The following is an 18,921-nucleotide window of genomic DNA, read 5'->3' as shown; positions in this document are numbered from 1 at the left end:
AACCCTTGATTTGCATGTTGCACACTTAAAATCGGTGTTGTGTGTGCTTACGAAGGAACAATTGTATGCTAACCTTGAAAAATGTATTTTTTTGCAAAGACCATGTTGTGTTTCTTGGTTTTGTAGTGAGTTCCAAAGGGGTTCAAGTTGATGAAGAAAAGGTCAAGGCTATCCAAGAGTGGCCTACACCTAAAAGTGTGACCGAGGTGAGAAGTTTTCATGGCCTAGCAAGTTTTTATAGACGATTTGTGAAGGATTTTAGTACCTTGGCAGCACCTTTGAATGAGTTAATTAAGAAAAATTTTGTTTTCAAATGGGGGGAGAAACAAGAAGAAGCTTTCAATACTCTTAAGCAAAAGTTAACCAATGCCCCCATACTTGTTTCGCAAAAAATTTCAAAATCTTTTGAAATTGAATGTGATGCTTCAAATGTTGGGATTGGGGCTGTATTGTTATAAGAAGGTCATCCAATTGCTTATTTTAGTAAAAAATTAAGTGATCCTACCCTTAACTATTCTACTTATGATAAGGAGTTGTATGCCTTAGTGAGAGCGTTGAAAACATGGCAACACTATCTTTATCCAAGGAGTTTGTGATCCATAGTGATCATGAGTCCCTAAAATACTTAAAAGGACAAGGTAAGCTAAACAAAAGGCATTCCAAATGGGTGGAATTTCTTGAGCAATTTCCTTATGTTATTAAACATAAAAAGGGAAAAGGAAATATTGTTGTGGATGCCTTGTCAAGAAGACACCTTTTGCTTTCTATGCTTGAAACAAAAATGATTGGATTTGATTGCTTGAAAGAAATGTATGAAGGAGATGACACCTTTGGTGAAATCTTCAAAAATTGTGAAAAGTTTTCTAAAGATGGTTTTTATAAATATGAGAGCTATCTATTCAAAGAAAATAAATTATGTGTGCCCAAGTGTTCTACTAGAATTGATGGGGGCATTTTGGGGTCCAAAAGACCTTAAATACATTGAAAGAGCATTTTTATTGGCCTAACATGAAGAAAGATGTGCAAAAATTTTGTGAGCATTGTATTGTTTGCAAAAAGGTCAAGTCAAAGGTAATGCCTCATGGTTTGTATACCCCTTTACCAATTCCGGATTCTCCATGGATTGATTTATCAATGGACTTTGTTTTAGGGCTGCCTAGAACAAGTCATGGTAAGGATTCCATATTTGTTGTTGTTGATAGGTTTTCTAAAATGGCTCATTTTATTCCTTGTAGGAAATTTGATGATGCTAATCATGTGGCGGATTTGTTCTTCAAAGAAGTGGTGAAACTCCATGGATTACCAAGAAGCATTGTTAGTGATAGGACTCCAAGTTCCTAAGCCATTTTTGGAGGACCTTATGGGGGAAATTGGGTACTAAGCTACTATTTTCTACTACTTGTCACCCTCAAATGGATGGACAAACGAAGGTCGTGAATAGGACTTTGGGTATCTTGCTAAGGATCGTTTTGAAAAAAAATCTTAAAAATTGGGAAGTTTGCTTACCTCACATTGAATTTGCTTATAATAGGATTGTGCATAGCACCACTAGTTGTTCTCCTTTCGAGGTTTTTTATGGTTTCAATCCACTAACTTCTCTTGATTTGTTACCAATGCCTAATATTTCAGTTTTTAAGCATAAGGAAGGACAATCCAAAGTGGATTATGTGAAAAAGCTCCATGAAAGAGTCAAGGCCCAAATTGAAAAGAGGAATGAGAGCTATGCTAAACAAGCAAACAAGGGGCACAAAAAGGTTGTTTTCCAACTCGGAGATTGGGTTTGGGTTCACATGAGAAAGGAGAGGTTTCCGGAGCAAAGGAAATCCAAGCTTCAACCAAGAGGGGATGGTCCATTTCAAGTACTTGAAAGGATAAATGATAATGCGTACAAGATTGAATTGTCCGGTGAGTATAATGTGAGTACTACATTTAATGTGTCCGACTTAACTCTTTTTGATGTAGATCGAGAAGCCGATTTGAGGACAAATCCTTTTGAAGAGGGAGAGAGTGATGAGGACAAGGCAAGGAATAAGGGCAAGGAACCTTTAGAAGGACATGGAGGACCTATGGCAAGGGTTAGAACAAAGGAGGCCAAGGAAGCTCTTCAACAAGTGTTAACCATGCCATTTGAATTTAGGCCCAAATTACAAATGGAAAAGCTTCGAATTGTTGATTGCACCATGTTCCAAGAATAGTAGAGGGTGCCACTTTTGTTGAGTGGTTTTATTAGCATTTTGTTAGTTGAAATAAAGGCTCAAACTTGTGTTAAAGTGACTGTCAATTGTCTTGGGATTTGCACCACCTATAGGCTTGTTTTAATTTAAAGAAATTAAGGTTTAATAAGGGGAAAACTCTAGGATTATGGTTGCCTCTTGGCTGACCAAGGAGTTGCACAATTTTCCATATGTTTATGTGTCTTAATTCTAGTTTTAATTAGGTATAATGACTACATCAATTGTTGTTATCAATTCTAGTTTTAATTAGGTATAATGACTACATCAATTGTTGTTATCAATTCTAGTTTTAATTAGGTTTAATGACACCATCAATTGTTGTTTTTGGTTATCATTTCACTTGTGTAACCAACTTGATGTCATTCCTATTTATAGGCTGCACATTTTCTAATAAAAAAAGATAGACCTTGAATTTGAGTTTTTAATCACCTTCTAAAGTGTGAGAGTGAATCTCCTTAGTTACTTGAGTGATGCAAGAAATTGGTTTATCAAGGAACACCACCTTGTGTGTGGCACCAATTCCGGATGAGTGATTCTTCCAACCCCGTTCTTCATTCTCCTTCTTCATCTTTCTAAACCTTCATTCTTTAATCCTACTTGAACACCATTGTTATCATCTTCATTTTCCATCCAAACACATTCAAACTTTGAACCAAATACTTTACATTCAACCCTCCATAAACTCATCACTTTCTCTCTCATTCAATAAATTTCATAAAAAAAAAACCTTTGAAATCCATCTTCAACCCTTTGCAAATGGGTTTACATCACCAACCATGCATAAATTAAAGGTGATGGCCCAATTAAATAAATATTGATGTTTGGTAGTTATGGCTTGAAATGACTTATGGGCATAACCATGTTTGACTGAAGATGATTTTATAAATGGCTCATGGTAGTGAGATGGACCATCTACAGTGGTCAAAAGATGAAACCCACTAGATCTTAATTATGATTATGACATACCCATGATACACAACCAACTTAGCTACCATTTCCATCGAAACACTTAACTTCGATATTGATACGTAGCCAAGGTATGAGACCAACATTGCCATCCCCACATCAACAGGAGCAATAACTAAGAAGAAAATTAATTCACTTGTACAAGTCCATGTCTAAGAGCAAATCACCCCAATCCCATTGGCTGCTACTACCCTCCCCATTCATCATTGCTCCAAATCCTTCGAACTGAAAATCCATTGACAACTCACTAACAATGCCCTGTTGGTCCAGGCATGCATATATGTTGTTGTCTTGTTGTGAATCAAGCATATGGTTCTGTCCATCAGCAGTATCAAACGTCAGTGAGGACATGCTACTCTCTTGTTGAACTCCTTTGTCAGTTGGAGACTCATTTTGACCCCTTCTTTTCACTGAGCTTGAACCAACAATGTTCCTAGGCTGGGGCCTAATGACTTGAACATCTCTTGTTATTGGTCTATCTTCAGCTTCTATTACATTTAGTTTTTTGCTCAGATGACAGTTCCAATAGTTTTTCACATCATTGGCAGTCCTTCCTGGTAGCCTTCCTGCAATCAACGACCATCTGAAAAAACAGAAGCAACTAGCTTTAACCCCTATCTAAAATGTCCCCTTTTTATGAGGATCAATATGGTACACATGTTATTACTTTATGACAACTTACAAAACACAAACAAGCTTTTTTTTTAAAGGTATCCTCTGCATAGCATATAATGCTATTATCAAGATTTTAAAAATAGTCTGCAACTGTGATTTCAGCCGCAACATTAAGGTTTGTTGGACATCTGCAATCGCAATTGTGACCTCATCTACTACATTTGTCCACAAATTCTCGCAACAAAGAACATGACAAAATCGCGATCGTAATTGTAACCGCATCGGCTAAATTAAAACGTTGACAATTATACTCCCAGTGGCTAGCCTACAATGAAAAATACCAAAAGAAATACTACAACTTCCAAGTTAACCTGTTGCCTAGTAATTTATGGAGTTTGATTATCATTTCCACTTCTTCCTCCGCAAAATTTCCTCTCTTGATGTTAGGACGGAGATAGTTCAGCCATCTTAGCCTACAACTCTTCCGGCACCTGTTTAAACCTTCAACAAACCAATATTCAAAGAAGATTTTATCAGTTGAAAAAGAATTGTAAATAGGAGTATTATGTGTTTGGAAATTTCACTAAACATGTCTCTATGTTAAACAAAACAAAAAAACAAAAATAATTACTCCTTCAACTTTAAAACATTAATGTGTTGTTCCTTAGTGCCTACTCTATACATCTTGCTATTCTTGAGGATAATAATTCTTCTCTATTTTTGCATTGGATTGATACATAAATCTCACATATAAAAATTAATAGAAAATATTTTTTATTGGTGGACCTAAAGCTTGAATTTTTGTTATTTTATCCTTGGGCGGACCCTGCAGTTGCTAATCTTAAACAAACCATTTTACTATTAATAAATTATCCCCTTTTAACTTATAGCGCACTCCTTTGCAGAATATAACTTAAAAACTCTAAGAAAGAAAGAAAAAAGAGAGAGGGAGATGAATTGAATTCAGCTTTACCAGCCAGTAAAGGAACACGATGCCACTTTCCTTCTCCATATTGTTGTATGCATTTCTTGAGCAAGTGATCTTCTTCTTCTGTCCATGCAACACCACCCATCTCTTCTCAGTTCTCAAACTCTTAAGACCTCTACTTCTCCCACACTCAAAAAAAACAGCCACTAGCAACTACTTTTATATATATGTATGTATGTGCAAAAACACACAATTTTGTGTCTCAACGTACGATGTACCAAACAAGCCAGCAAGGCAGTGGCAATATGCCATCGTTCCTCAAAATCGTAGTAAATGGTCCAGTGCTCTTTCTGAAACTCTGAAGCCAAGCTCTATGTTTTTATATAGACATCATAAGTATATGATGGTGGTCCTGAACTTTGAAAAATTCAGACCCTGCACTCACAACAGAAGCTTATCTAATTCCTATTAAAAGCCAAACCACCCCATGTGTTCTTAGCTCATTTGTCATCTCATTTGGATTAGGACAGTCTTATAGTTAAACAACATGGAATCAAACCCGCATTAAGCTCTATCATTAACCAACCTTTTAAATGAATAGAGTAAGGTCCATCTTAATTATTCCTCCTAAAAGTTTTTTTTTCTCATGTTTTCATCTACCCTTTTAGTAAGAGAACTCAAATTGAAGCCTGTGATGGAAAAACCAGGCCCTTAACGTTGTACCACATAGCATTGCACCAAACAAGAGTGAACCAGCTATCATCCATCAATAAGTTTTGGATAGCCTTTATTAATGGTTTGGCACCCACTAGTAGGTTGCTTGGGCAGATCTATGCTTGCGGTCCATGCGTGCATAGTTTCCGAGATAAAAACAAAGGCTCATTCGAGAAGGACCAGTTCAAATCAAAAAATGGTCCTTGAATCTTGTTTTTTGTTGTTGGGTGATCATGACACTGATATGGCTTTTATTTTTGGGACCTATCTTCCTTTAAGTTCTGATAATGCACATGGTTGTCCCTGATTCTTGCAGCTTATGCACTACAACATGAAAATGCCATGATTAAAATGTGATACACAACCATAGGAGATTGATAACTTACAATTTATCACCTTTATCCACTTAATGTTACTTTTCTTATTCCCTTTGCCAATTTGCTATCTACATTAATAACAGAAAAACAATGGGATTAATGAGGATGGAAGATTGTTATGATTTCCAAACTAGTGTTCTTAGAAAGATTATAAATTTGAGTTTAATGTATTTTCAGAGTAAAAAATTTACAATCTACGTGATGATAAATTATGATAGATTTTTTTAAAGTCTTTGAAATGACTGCATCAAACAAAAAATTAATAATATATGATTACTGGTATTTCCACCGACTTATGTTAGCCAACTAAATAAAGTTTAAATTCAATTTAGAACATGGCATACTAGTAGGAAAACCCAAAAATAGCTATTTGGAAATCAGATACCAAAGTAATCACAAGTACAAGTACAAATACAAAGTACAACGTACGGCGAATAAGTTAAAGAATGTTATGTTTACTATCTTAAAACAATTTTAACATCATTTCTCTATAAATTACTAAATAAAAACAATTATTCACTTATTTTACCATTCAAATTTGTGACACTTCACATGTTATGTGCCGTCCAAATATTTCACAATAAGCCAATAAACATGGTGACATCACATGTTGAAAGTAGGGCCGTGCAAAATTTGAATTTTTAAAAATCCCAACTGATGTATTTTTGATCCAGAGTAGTATTTTATGAGTTTTTGTGTTATTTTGCATGTATTTTTTTCGATAAAAATCACGTTTGGATACTAGTTTTTATTGGAAAAACACAGTCGCTCAATTGAGTGAAAGAATTAGAAATTCCACAAATTTATGAAGATTTGAAGGTTTTACACTTGATCACGACTATGGTACATTTATCACGACCATGGTAATCAGCATAACCACAATAAAGTGATAAAAGTCCTCCAACACAACGTCAAAATCCAACAAAATCGGGTCGTGGTCAACACATGAGGATCGTGGTCAACACATGAGGGTCGTAGTCAATCAAGAGGACTATAGTCAATCCATAATGACCCAAGGCTTCAGTGTTACTTCCAACCACGGCTGTTGTAACACCTCGACGAATCACACCGAAAAGAGAGGGATCTAGAGATTTTGTAGGTATGAAACTATACAGTTGATGATGACTTAAATAAATTAATTGGTACTACCTATATCAATAAGATGCATCTACTTTTGGATGGTCTATTACATAAAAATTTCATAGTTAAGCGTGTTTGGCTTAAAGTAATTATGAGATGGGTGACCTTCTAGGAAATTTTCCAAAAAATGTATAAGTGAGGACAAAGCACGTTGAAAAGTCTCATGTTGGTTTATGGGATCAATCATTGATCTTGGAAGTAGGCAGAACTGATTATAGAGGTTTTGGAAAGGGTTACCTATAGAGGATTCTGATCAATGGAAGATTCTAATCAACAAAGATGTTGAGTGAAGTGTCACCACATGAAGTGTCGTAGTGTGAGAGCCATTAAGAAGTCAAAAATCAGGGATGTTAAAGTCGTGGTGGATTCACCATGATCACAATGTGCCTTTTAGTGAGATATCTTTAAGAAGTTATATATAGATCTCTAGACTTTGTAAAAAGAGATTTTTATTATTCAGTTTTATTATTGTCTTTTACAATTTTGAGAGAACCTTGAGGGCTTTTAAGAGCTAAAGAACGTGAACAACACCGTTAAGACGGATCGTGATTATGTAACCGTCCAAATGTATTTCTCTCATTGTTCTTAATGAAATTCCTTATTATTTTATGTTAATTAATTTTCTTCCTTATTTTAATGTGTATTTGAAACCGACCATTCTAATACTCAATCGATTGCATAGTAATATCATTTGCATGTAATTGGTAGATCTAGGTAGAGAATGTTTATACCAAATTACATGATCAAATTGTTTGGGTAATCTCCGATAGATTAGTTAATCTTTAATTAATCATCCCTAGAATTAATCTTATCATTTGACTTAAATTGATATATCCATAACCATTGGGGTATTGATTTAAGGCAAAGAGCATCTTCTCAACTTGATCATAGGTTTTATTTGATTTTGAGAATCGGCAATTAACTGGGTAAGGAATTTCATTAGGGCTAGGATTGGGATATAATTGGCACTAGTGAGTCATAATCCCTTACCATTTTTATCATAACTCAAACTCCTATTTATATTTGTTTATCTGCTTTCTTATAAAAACCAAAACCACAAAAATATTTAAATCATATTTTTAATCAATTCTACTGTTAGTTTAATAAGTTTAACTAATCAACCCAAAGGGTTGGCACAGTGGTGTAAGGCCTTGTTGTGTCCATATGAGTGAAAACAATCTATTTAACGAGAGAACCCGTATTCAATTCCTACCGTGTACAAAGTTTCCTTGGGCCAGCAACAACCACCCATTGCGAACAAGATTAATCTCTTACCTAGTGATTAGACGGACACCCATGGTCTCTGACCTAGGACCAAAAATAAGTTTAACTCATTGGGAATACAACTGATCATTTGGGTTCGATATCCAAACTTTCAAATTCATTGTTACTATTGCATAAGATACAATTATTCATGTACTAGCCTAACATATTTTACGCATCATATTTTATAAATCTAGTTTGGTTCATCAAACCGATTTTATAAAGTAAATTAGTTCAATTTCTTTTTAAGCAGTTCATTTTTTAGGTTCAATTTGGTTATTTATGCTTTATACATATATGGGTCATATTATCTAAAGAACTAAATTGTATTACACTGAATCTCTTTTTAAAAACGATTCGGTTAACATGATCGTTTTACAAAGTGGTTTAGTTTGATTTTTTTCTCCATCATAACTGTTTGATTTTTAAAAAAAGGTTTGATTAGGTTTTGGATCGGTTTGGGTTTTTTTCCACACCCGTAGTTGAAAGTAAAATCCCATATCTAAGGAGGAAATTTATTGTTGCATTGGACCTCTTGGAAACAGCAAGAAAATTGATAATGACCATTAACAGGAATGGCTTGTGAATGATAAATGAACTAAATTGATATATTTTTCACGTAGAAAATTTCGTGACACAATATGTAAGTGTTTGTGTTTCCCGGGGTGCAGAGCCTATAGCATCACTGATTTTAAATTCTATTTAAAACTAACATTTTACTTGGAAAAACTTACCTTCAAAACAAGTAAGCTGTCAAAATCACAAGAGAAATCGTGAGGACCAAAAAGGAGGAGTAACAGAAACAAAAGAAATACAACTCGATCAATTCACATTCATGCGTTGGTCTTGGAAAAACATAGTTGATTCATGTGAAAATGTAAGTCCATCACTCTTCAGAAATCTGAGAAGACATGGGAGGATTATTCGAAATATTGAATTGCACGAAGAAATAGTGTAAATCAACCAAGCAGTGTGTTGATAATAGAGAAGTCCATTGCATATTTGTTCCGGGAAAATTCTTAAACAGAAATAGAGAATAATCAAGACAAATGTCATTTATACATCAAATTTTTTTATAATAATCATATGTTTGAAAATACGTTCAGTAAAAAATGGATAGTGATATTTATCCACTTTATTTTGTGATAGATTGGGGTGAAGATAGGATAAGGAAAAGAAGATAAGAGAAAAAGCTAGAGAAAAAAAATATAATAAGTAATGTGCAAAGAAAAGAAAAAGTGGTAAAAGTGAAATAAATAAGAAAAGTAAATGTAAGTTGAGAATTTTCTGTGAAAAATTACATCAAATGAACAAATGATAAAAAGCTATAACTAGTAGCTTCTATTAACAAGAAAATCATATCCCTAAGCTAACACAGATCAAACATGCAAATAAAGAGAAAAGGTAAATGCCTAAAAACTATTATTAAAACATTGTATGAATAATATTAAATACTTGAAGAAGAAATACATGCAAGACTAGCTTATCTTATTTCCTTCATGATTTTTAAACTTTTATCATTTCCTAATGATGCTCGGGACCAAAATCCTTAGAAAGACATATCATTAAACGAACACAAAAATAATAGAACGACAGCAAAAAGAAAGAAACTGGTGACATTGTGCTTGCAAGTTGCATTGCATAGCATGAAAAGAATTAATTATGCCCTAAAATGAATGAAATCAATTGGACAAAATAGCTTTTAGATAAGCTTTTGCCACTTCATCACCTTCAACTCTGTTGGAATCCTTCCTAGACACACCAATGTCATCATGCCTTTTCCTCATGGGAATGCTCTTTCCAGTTGCCATGAAGTAGAAGGTTATCTAATCCAACAACTATGTCTTCAATAAAAGACAATGTAGCATTTCCACCGTCGTTATTTGAGGCCTAATATTGCCTAACTTTCTAGGTTTGGAAACGGTCTCAGTTGGTTATTTAACTATCAATTGATAGGTCAGTCCATGAGAACGAAGGATTGGTGTGTTTTTTCACTCTTTTGTATCATATTGGGCTAAAATACTCTCTCCATTGTTTACCTTAAAAAATATTTTTTTTCAATCATGAGGTGGCTCATAATAAATTATGTAAGGAGAGAGGGGGTGAAGGAATGAGAAAAAGTGCAACGGCTTTGCCAGAAATTAAATTTACACATTCACAATTATTATCCTGTACGAAGTTAATTATGTACCCAAAAAAGTATCCCGTAACTTAACTAATTGAATTGGTTTGAAGGATTTAATCATTTAAATTTTCAACATGTTTATAGAGTAGTCTAGAAAGTAGAAATGCACAGTAGTTATAGTATTTTATTTGTTGAATTACTCATTAGATTTCTGTTTTTGTTTAAATAATTCAATTTGTCCCTCTATTTTTTCAAAATGTTCAGTTTAATCTTCCAATTTTCAAAAAAAAAATATGAGTATTAAACGGGCCAATTCAATCCCCTGAAATATTTTTAAAAAAAAATCCAAATTTTATAATCAACTATAATTAAAAAAAAGAAAAAAAAAATATAAAACTAGTAAATCAAGAAAATATTAAAGAGATGATTATTAAAAAAATTAATTTAAGAAGAAAAAAAATTTAAAAAAGGTTGATGGATTGAACCGGTTAACCCAAACCAAGTTGTGACATGTGGACAAGTTAACCAAGTTGTGACATGTGGACAAGTTAAACAGGTTGCGTTATGCAAGTTGGTGGATTGATATGTTTGGGTGGGTTACGTGGGTCAGCTCATTTGGTTGAATCAATTTTAACACCCTAAAAGAATATTCGATGTTGTCTTTCCACCTTATTTCATTAATATCGTTAAGATAAATTTGGATAAAAGGGAAACATTGAACATTTTAAAAAAATAGAAGATTAAATTAAAAAATTTATAAATAAAAGGATCAAATTGAATAATTTAAATGAAAAGGGGGGATAAAAAATTAATTTAACCTCTTAATATTTATTATCTTTTCATCTAACTAATATATTATTTTATGTTATCTAGATAAATTTGAATTTTATTTTGCCTACAATATTTCTTTTATTAGCTAGATAACTCTTCTTCATTTTGTGATCATTTATTTATTTATTTACATTTTTCTATTTTAAATACTCAATTTGTTGCTTGTCAGGTTTTTTTAAGGGTTCATTTGGGGTGTATGCGAGTTTTTAATTTTTATTTTAAAATAAAAATTTCAAAACTAAACTTGTTTGGCATAAATGGAATCAAAATAATTTTTAAATCTTTTTCAAAATTCTTCTACACTCATTTTTTAAATTAAGAAAAAAATTATAAATGTGATTTTTAGTTTAAAACACATATTTTTCACATTTGATAATGATACTTTTTGTTTTCACCATCGTTGTAACCACCATCACTAGGGCAAAATCATCAAATTGGGTCTCTTTTACAAATTAATTACCAAAATGGGTCTGTTTCATTTTTATTTACCAAGGGGGTCTGTTATTTTACTACAAAGCGCCTACCTGAGGGGCGCGTTCCACCAGAACGTGACACGTGGCGTGACTGGACAGGACGATGAGACAGGGGTGGAAGTGGTGGCTTGGCAGGCACGACCACTAGTGGTGGCCTGCCAGGCGCTACCAGTAGTGGTAGGGCCCCAGGCGCGACCAGTAGTGGTGGGGCCCCAGGCGCGACCACTAGTGGTAGCCTGCCAGGCGCGTCCACTAGTGGTTGGCCCCCTGGCACGTCCCTCTTCCCTATAAAACCCCTTGCCCTCCGTTTTATTTTCACACGAAAACGTTGAAGTTGATTTGAAAACGTTGAAGTTGAGTTGAAACGTGTTGAAGCGCTTTATACCAGTTAGAAATTTTGCTCAAAACTAGTAAATATTTTTTATCTTCAATACATTATAGCATTAATTAATATTTATTTTGTTGATGATAATAATGATTATATTTTGTAGGTGCATAAACAAATTGACACGAACTATAAAATGAAATAGTAATTTTATTTATTTTTTTGTGTGATAATTAGTAATTTTTGGTAACTTAATAATTTAATTTTTGGTTATAATTATGTTATATTTGTTTGTTGATGACAATAATTATTTATTGTAGTAGTTTTTATGTCTAGCACATTATTATTATTATTAGTTAAGCTCATAATTATTGATGTTGTTGGTATATTTTTTAATAGCCAAAATTTATACATAGACATTAAAAATAAATGCCGATTGTTTTGCGTCATGAGTGTGCGAAGTAGGAAATTGTTGTGACAGTAATTTAATTTATTTAGAGTAATTTATTTTTGTTAATTTATTTTAGGTTAATAATTTATGTTATGTTAATATATTTTTTATATTGTAGGTATATTTTTTAAAAATGAATTCAATTATTACACTTGTCTATTTAAATGGTAAGATGTACGAAACTGATGATGGTATCACATTTGAAGGCCCTAAAAAAGCTATTCAAATAAAGCGTGGTATTAGTTTTGAAAGTTTAAAAAAAAGGATACACGACAAGGTAAAATTACAAAAACATGAAAGTATATCTACTATCACTTGTAGATTTTTAGTTGCAGATAAATATATTGCACTGCAAATTTGTGACGATGAAGATGTTGAAATAATGATTCAAAGTTTTGAACAACAACAAGAAATGTCTGTCATAGAATTATGTGTTGAAGTTGATGTTGCGGGTGCTTCTGCAATTAATTTGACAAATTCATTGTTATCATGCGGAAATAATATGTCTCACAATGAATCGGGTAGTGCAACAGTTGGAACAAATTCAGAAGAAGATTTTGATGATGATGATTATTTAATATCTAATTCATACGTTGGGAACTCATTAGATGAGGATGAGGATATTAATGAAATGTCTGACACAGATGATGAAGCTGCCTGTTTGATCGAACCACTTACAGTTGTGCAATCGGGAGAAGGTATATTTATTGTTATATATAAATAAATATTATAATATTTAAATAATTCGCTACCCTTGAATTATAAATTTTTGGTATATTGTTTTTGTAGGTGGAAGTCAGACTCCATTTTGGGATTCTGCTTCTCACTATAGTAATATTAATTGGAGTCATCCTGACCAAGAAGAAATTTGCGGTTTAGATATGGGATCAAATTTTAATATGGGTCAAGAATTATATGTTGGTATGGAATTTTATACCAAAAGCGCAGTAAAAAATGCATTACAACAATATGTAATGAAAGTGCATCAAAGTTTCAAAGTTGATGAATCTAAATCGCAGAAATATGTCATCTGTTGTGGAAATAGAAGCGATGACATCCCATGCCCTTTTTATATGAGGGCAATTTTATCAAAAAAAACTGATACATGGAAAGTTACGCAATGGGGAGGACCACACAGTTGCTTGAATATGAGTATAACTCAAGACCATGATAAATTGGATTCTGATTTGATTGCCACTTGTGTACTAGGTATGATTATAAATTTTCATTCTTATTTATCCTTTTTTTGTGTTTGTTGGTGTGGTGTACAATAATTTTTCGTACTTATTTTTATAGGGATGATCAAAGAAGATCCGTCACTCAAGATTTCTTTGATTCAAGAGAGGATCAATGGAATGTTTAATTACAACATTTCGTACAGGAAAGCGTGGAAGGCAAAGCAAAAGGCAATAACAATTGAATATGGCGACTGGGATGAGTCTTATGTCGTTCTTTCTTCATGGCTGAAACACATGCAAAATCATTCGCCAGGATCGTATTATCAAATTTGTGATGATGATTTTGTTGTTGGCAATACTGTCAGTCGTGAACACCGACAGTTCCATCGAGTCTTTTGGACCTTCGGTCAATGCAAAGAGGCTTTTAAATATTGCAAACCAGTCATACAAGTTGATGGTACATTCATGTATGGGAAGTATCGCGGTACGCTGTTAATTGCAACAACACAAGATGGAAATAGTCATGTTCTTCCGCTTGCATTCGCTGTGGTTGAAGGAGAAACATTAACAGCGTGGTCATGGTTTTTGGCACACTTGCGTGAACATGTCACAGATAAAAATGGTATCTGTCTCATTTCTGATCGTCATGCAAGTATAAAGTCAGTTGTTGCGAATGAAGCACTTGGGTGGCAACCTCCTCATGCGTATCATGTGTATTGCGTGCGCCACATTGCAAGCAATTTTAATCATAAGTTTAAGAATGGGAAACAAAAAGAAATGTTAAAAAAATTAGGTAACATTTCATATCTAACATATATTATTTCATATATAACATATGTTATTTTTTATGCAAATTTGACTAATGTGGATAATTTATTATGTGCAGGATACACCCCGTGTAAGAATATTTTTGATAGAAATTTTGATAAATTTTGTGAGCTGAGTCCCCCAGTAAAAGCATGGATTGGGAAGATCTCAAAAGAAAAATGGACAATGGCATATGACAAAGAAGGTCGTAGATACGGTCATATGACAACCAATCTATCGGAATGTGTAAATAAAGTTTTTAAGGGATGTCGCAATGTACCAATAAATGCCCTTGTGAAGTCAACATACAGCAGGTGTCGAAAGTATTTTGTTGATCGTGGTCGTCAAGCACAAAGGGAAATACGCGATGGTCAAATATATTGCTCACACGTCATGAAAAAACTTCGGGAAAATCAAGAAAAGGCTTGTTCTCACATTGTTCGAACATATGATATTCAGATAACAATATTTGAGATTGAGGAGGCTTTCGACCCTATGACTCAACGAGGTGGACATAAATGGGCAGTTAACTTGAATGAGCGCTACTGTCAATGTGGACAATTTACTACTTACCACTATCCGTGCTCTCATATCATTGTTGCGTGTGGTACTGTTAGCATCAACTTCTATCAATATATAGATGTTGTGTACACAAATGACTACATATTAGTGCTTACTCCGCACAATGGTGGCCTCTTGGGAATGACGATGCGATTGTCCCATCTGATGAGCCGTGGACACTTGTGCCTGATCCAAGTTTTATTCGTGACAAAAAAGGAAGGCCAAGATCAACACGATTAAGAAATGAAATGGATTGGAGGGAGCCATCGCAAAGTCGATACAAGTGTGGCAGATGAGGGACAGTAGGACACAACCGGCGTAATTGTCCATTGCAATCTCAACAAGGCAGTTGTTGATGTCATGTATTAGATCATATGATAATGAAATGTTTACTTCTTTTTTGTTATTCTTAAACACATTTATGTGTCAGTGACATTATCGTAATTTATTTTAAAAGCATTGCATGATAAGATTGAACGTTAAAGTAACAATAATATAAAATTAACATGGAAACAACCATACAAAGTACATGACATTGTTAAAACATGAAAAAAAAACAATACAAAGTACATGGAAAAAAAACAATACAATGTAAACCCATTATTAATCAATCATGACTATGTCTGTGATGCCGCGACGATGTCTCACATGGCCGATCCCAATTCCTAGTTGCCCTATCAAGGTTTCTTCTTCTAAGATTCCCCCTTTCATCCACTTCGTCAGCCTCGATAGAGAAATCATGACGTAAATCGACCCCAATAAGTCATTCATGTCAAGTATATTTCCAGGTACATTCCACGGACCACCAAGTGGGGCATTTGGGGTCGGTAGTTCATTATTTTGGGTGAATGAAGGAGTCCCCCCTGAAGGAGGAGAGGATCCAAATATGCCTGTCATACTGTACCCTGGTTGGAAATCATGTGGGTATGAATACATCGGCGCCATCTGCGATGGTTCTTGGGTGAATACTGGCGGTGTGTAATACATTCCATGTTCTCGTTCTGGCATCGGAGGCAAACTGTACGGTGCTGCATCCACAGTTTGCCGACGTCGCCCTAAGCCTCGAGTCTCCACACTTCGCTGTAGTATATTAAACTGTTGATGTTCAAATTGTGGCTGAGAAGGGGGAGCATCTTGATGTGCCTCAAGTATCCTATCCTCTTCTTCATATAGAAGAGTGATCTTCTCGATACATGGCAGTAAATCGTCAAAAGTACAAACCCTTCTCCCAGCAGGCGACACCATAAAATGTAGTGTTTCCGAGATTTCACCCTGCATAAAAAATAAAGGAATAGTTATTAAAATAATCTTCAACGCAACATTATTTTCTAAATTATAATGAACAATTTATACCAATAGTCCTCTTCTTGCATGTTTTGGGTCGACATAAACTTTTATCTTACGCCTGTACCACCTCATATATTCAGAGTTCAGACTAAGGGTTCCTGTTTGTGGCGGCGTTTGTTCTACTCTCCTTTCATAGCGACTATTCCATTCATTAAGCGCGGGTTGCATTAGTCGCATCCAATTTCTTCCTTCTTTTCCCTTTAAGGTCAAGTCATGTATGTTATCGAGTTGCATTACTGGGCCCAGAATAGGTTGTTGCATTCCAAACTGTCACATGACTCTATCCGGCTAGTGCCATTCCACTTTTTGAAAACAAATAAGTGGTACGATACATGTCCATAATACAGACCCAATAAAACAAACTTGACTCAAATTCATTTCCACATGTCCAGCATAAGGGACCCAAACAAACTGCATATAAAAATTAAATTTAATAAATTAAGTAACAATTACAACATCATTTAATAAACAAATGTCAAAATTATTACCTCGTCGCATTTCATGACATCTAATTTACGACGAAACTCAAGTAAATTGTCATTGCCTATGTGATGCAACTCACCTCCCAACCATCTTCACAAAAAACCAAATAACAAAATAAGATGTTACGTATAATAATGATTAACATCAAGCAACCATATTTATTAATTATCAATTCAAAATATTAAAGGAAAGTATACCTGTAAGCAAGTGGCGCGTTTTGTTGTTGTGGAGGAATAACTGACGGGGCCAACGTTGGGCATCGTTCCCATGCCCATAACTGAATCGAGAGAGTGAAACCGCCTATTGATTTAGCATGATAGTCTGTTGCGATGCACATCTCTATATAAAGGTTACCCAGAAGAGCAGCTCCCCATGCATAAGTGTTGCACTCTCTAAGGTCTCTCAAAAATTGCAAATATCTCATTGGCACCCTTTTGCTGCTTTTGTCAACAAAAATCACGCCTCCTATGAATCTTAAGATCCAAGCTCGAGAAAATCTTTCAAGCCCCTGTTGGTTGCCTATGAAATCATTAATATTTGCAAATTGAGAAGTCAGCCAACTCAATAAAAGTGAGTTCCCGTCAACTGCATCATCGTCAGGCATGACACCCAATAATTCATGGCACAACTCAAACCAGTCAATATTTGTATTGACGGTTAAAGGTCTTCCATCCACAGAAATACCAAGTAGCACAAAAACATCTTGAAGTGTAATAGTTGTCTCGCCACACTTCAAATGAAATGTATGTATTTCTGGCCTCCACCTTTCAATAAAAGCATTAACTAATGCTCCATTTACCTTCAATTGCGCCAATTTCATTATCGGGTACAAACCCGAAACTTGTAATAAAGGAATAATTTCCTCGGGCGGTGCTTCTCTATGATTATAGAGTGGTGTAGCTCGTCGAATTTTTAACGTCCTTTGATTAGCACCATTCCAAATATGTTGTGATATATGGCTTTTTTGCATCCACAATAAATCATCCTCTAATGGTCCAGATGCCACGTCATAATGATTAGATGATGACGAACTTGCCATATTAAAACTCCTGTATAACAAGAAAAAAAATTAATAATCACACATATCATAAATAATTAATAATAAATTACAATATATTTAAATACATTTTAAATACGTACGCAAACAATATTCTAAAAAAATACATAATTTAAATTTTAGAAATGAACACATAATTTAAGTAAATGAATTATAATCATATATATATATATATATAGCAGCAATTTCAGCAATTTTTTTTCTTAATTTTAACTTTTTATTTTAAAAGTTATTAATTATAATTTAGAGTTTAATTTTAATTTTAAACTATTGATATATTGTATCAAACTTAGTATGCCTTTCTTTTTTAAATACGCTCAATAGCAATATTATAGTAATATTTATTATTAATTTTAATTAAAATTATATTCTAGAAATTAAAATTATCAACCCAACAACAACAAAGTCTTACAATTGCAAATAACATCAATTATAACTAATATGATTAAATATTAACAAAAATAATAATATAATATTTAAATAACAAATCATAAATAACAATATTATTATCTATAATTATCTTCAACAATAATTAACAATTTTATATTATTATAAAATATAAAAAAAAGCACTAAAAATATATATCAATTTAAACTGCCTTATCTATCATAAAAAAAATATAACAAAGCATTAAAAATATAACACACTATCAAACTAATAATAATTACCTCTACAAATAAATCCACTAAAAAATATAAACTGCCTATATGCAAAAATATATATATATATATATATATATATATATATATATATATATATATATATATTAAAATATAACAATTTATATAGTATTTAAATAACAATATTATTATCTATAATTATCTTCAATAATAATTAACAATTTTATATTATTATAAAATCAAAAACAAAGCACTAAAAATTTAAACTGCCTATCTACCTACAAAAAAAATATAACAAAGCACTAAAAATATAACACACTATCAAACTAATAATAATTACCTCTACAAATAAATCCACTAAAAAATATAACTAGCCTATGTGGCAAAAAAAAAAATATACATATATATATATATATATATATATAT

General features: G+C 33.3%; 1 protein-coding gene across 1 annotated transcript; it reads right to left on the bottom strand.

Moving 5' to 3' along the window:
• Positions 1 to 3,049: 3,049 nt before the first annotated feature.
• Positions 3,050 to 5,182, bottom strand: LOC100798101 (transcription factor MYB1). The gene is made up of 3 exons (XM_006602560.4): positions 4,789 to 5,182; positions 4,187 to 4,316; positions 3,050 to 3,783 (listed from the first exon to the last, which is right to left on the bottom strand). The coding sequence occupies exons 1-3, from the start codon at positions 4,886 to 4,888 to the stop codon at positions 3,333 to 3,335; spliced, it is 681 nt and encodes a 226-aa protein (XP_006602623.1). The 5' UTR covers positions 4,889 to 5,182; the 3' UTR covers positions 3,050 to 3,332.
• Between the last annotated feature and the right edge of the window lie 13,739 nt (positions 5,183 to 18,921).

Source organism: Glycine max, chromosome 18, assembly GCF_000004515.6.
Source record: "Glycine max cultivar Williams 82 chromosome 18, Glycine_max_v4.0, whole genome shotgun sequence".
Taxonomy (NCBI): Eukaryota; Viridiplantae; Streptophyta; class Magnoliopsida; order Fabales; family Fabaceae; genus Glycine; species Glycine max.
Note: the sequence above shows the minus strand (reverse complement) of the source record. Positions and strands in the feature narration are given on the sequence as shown.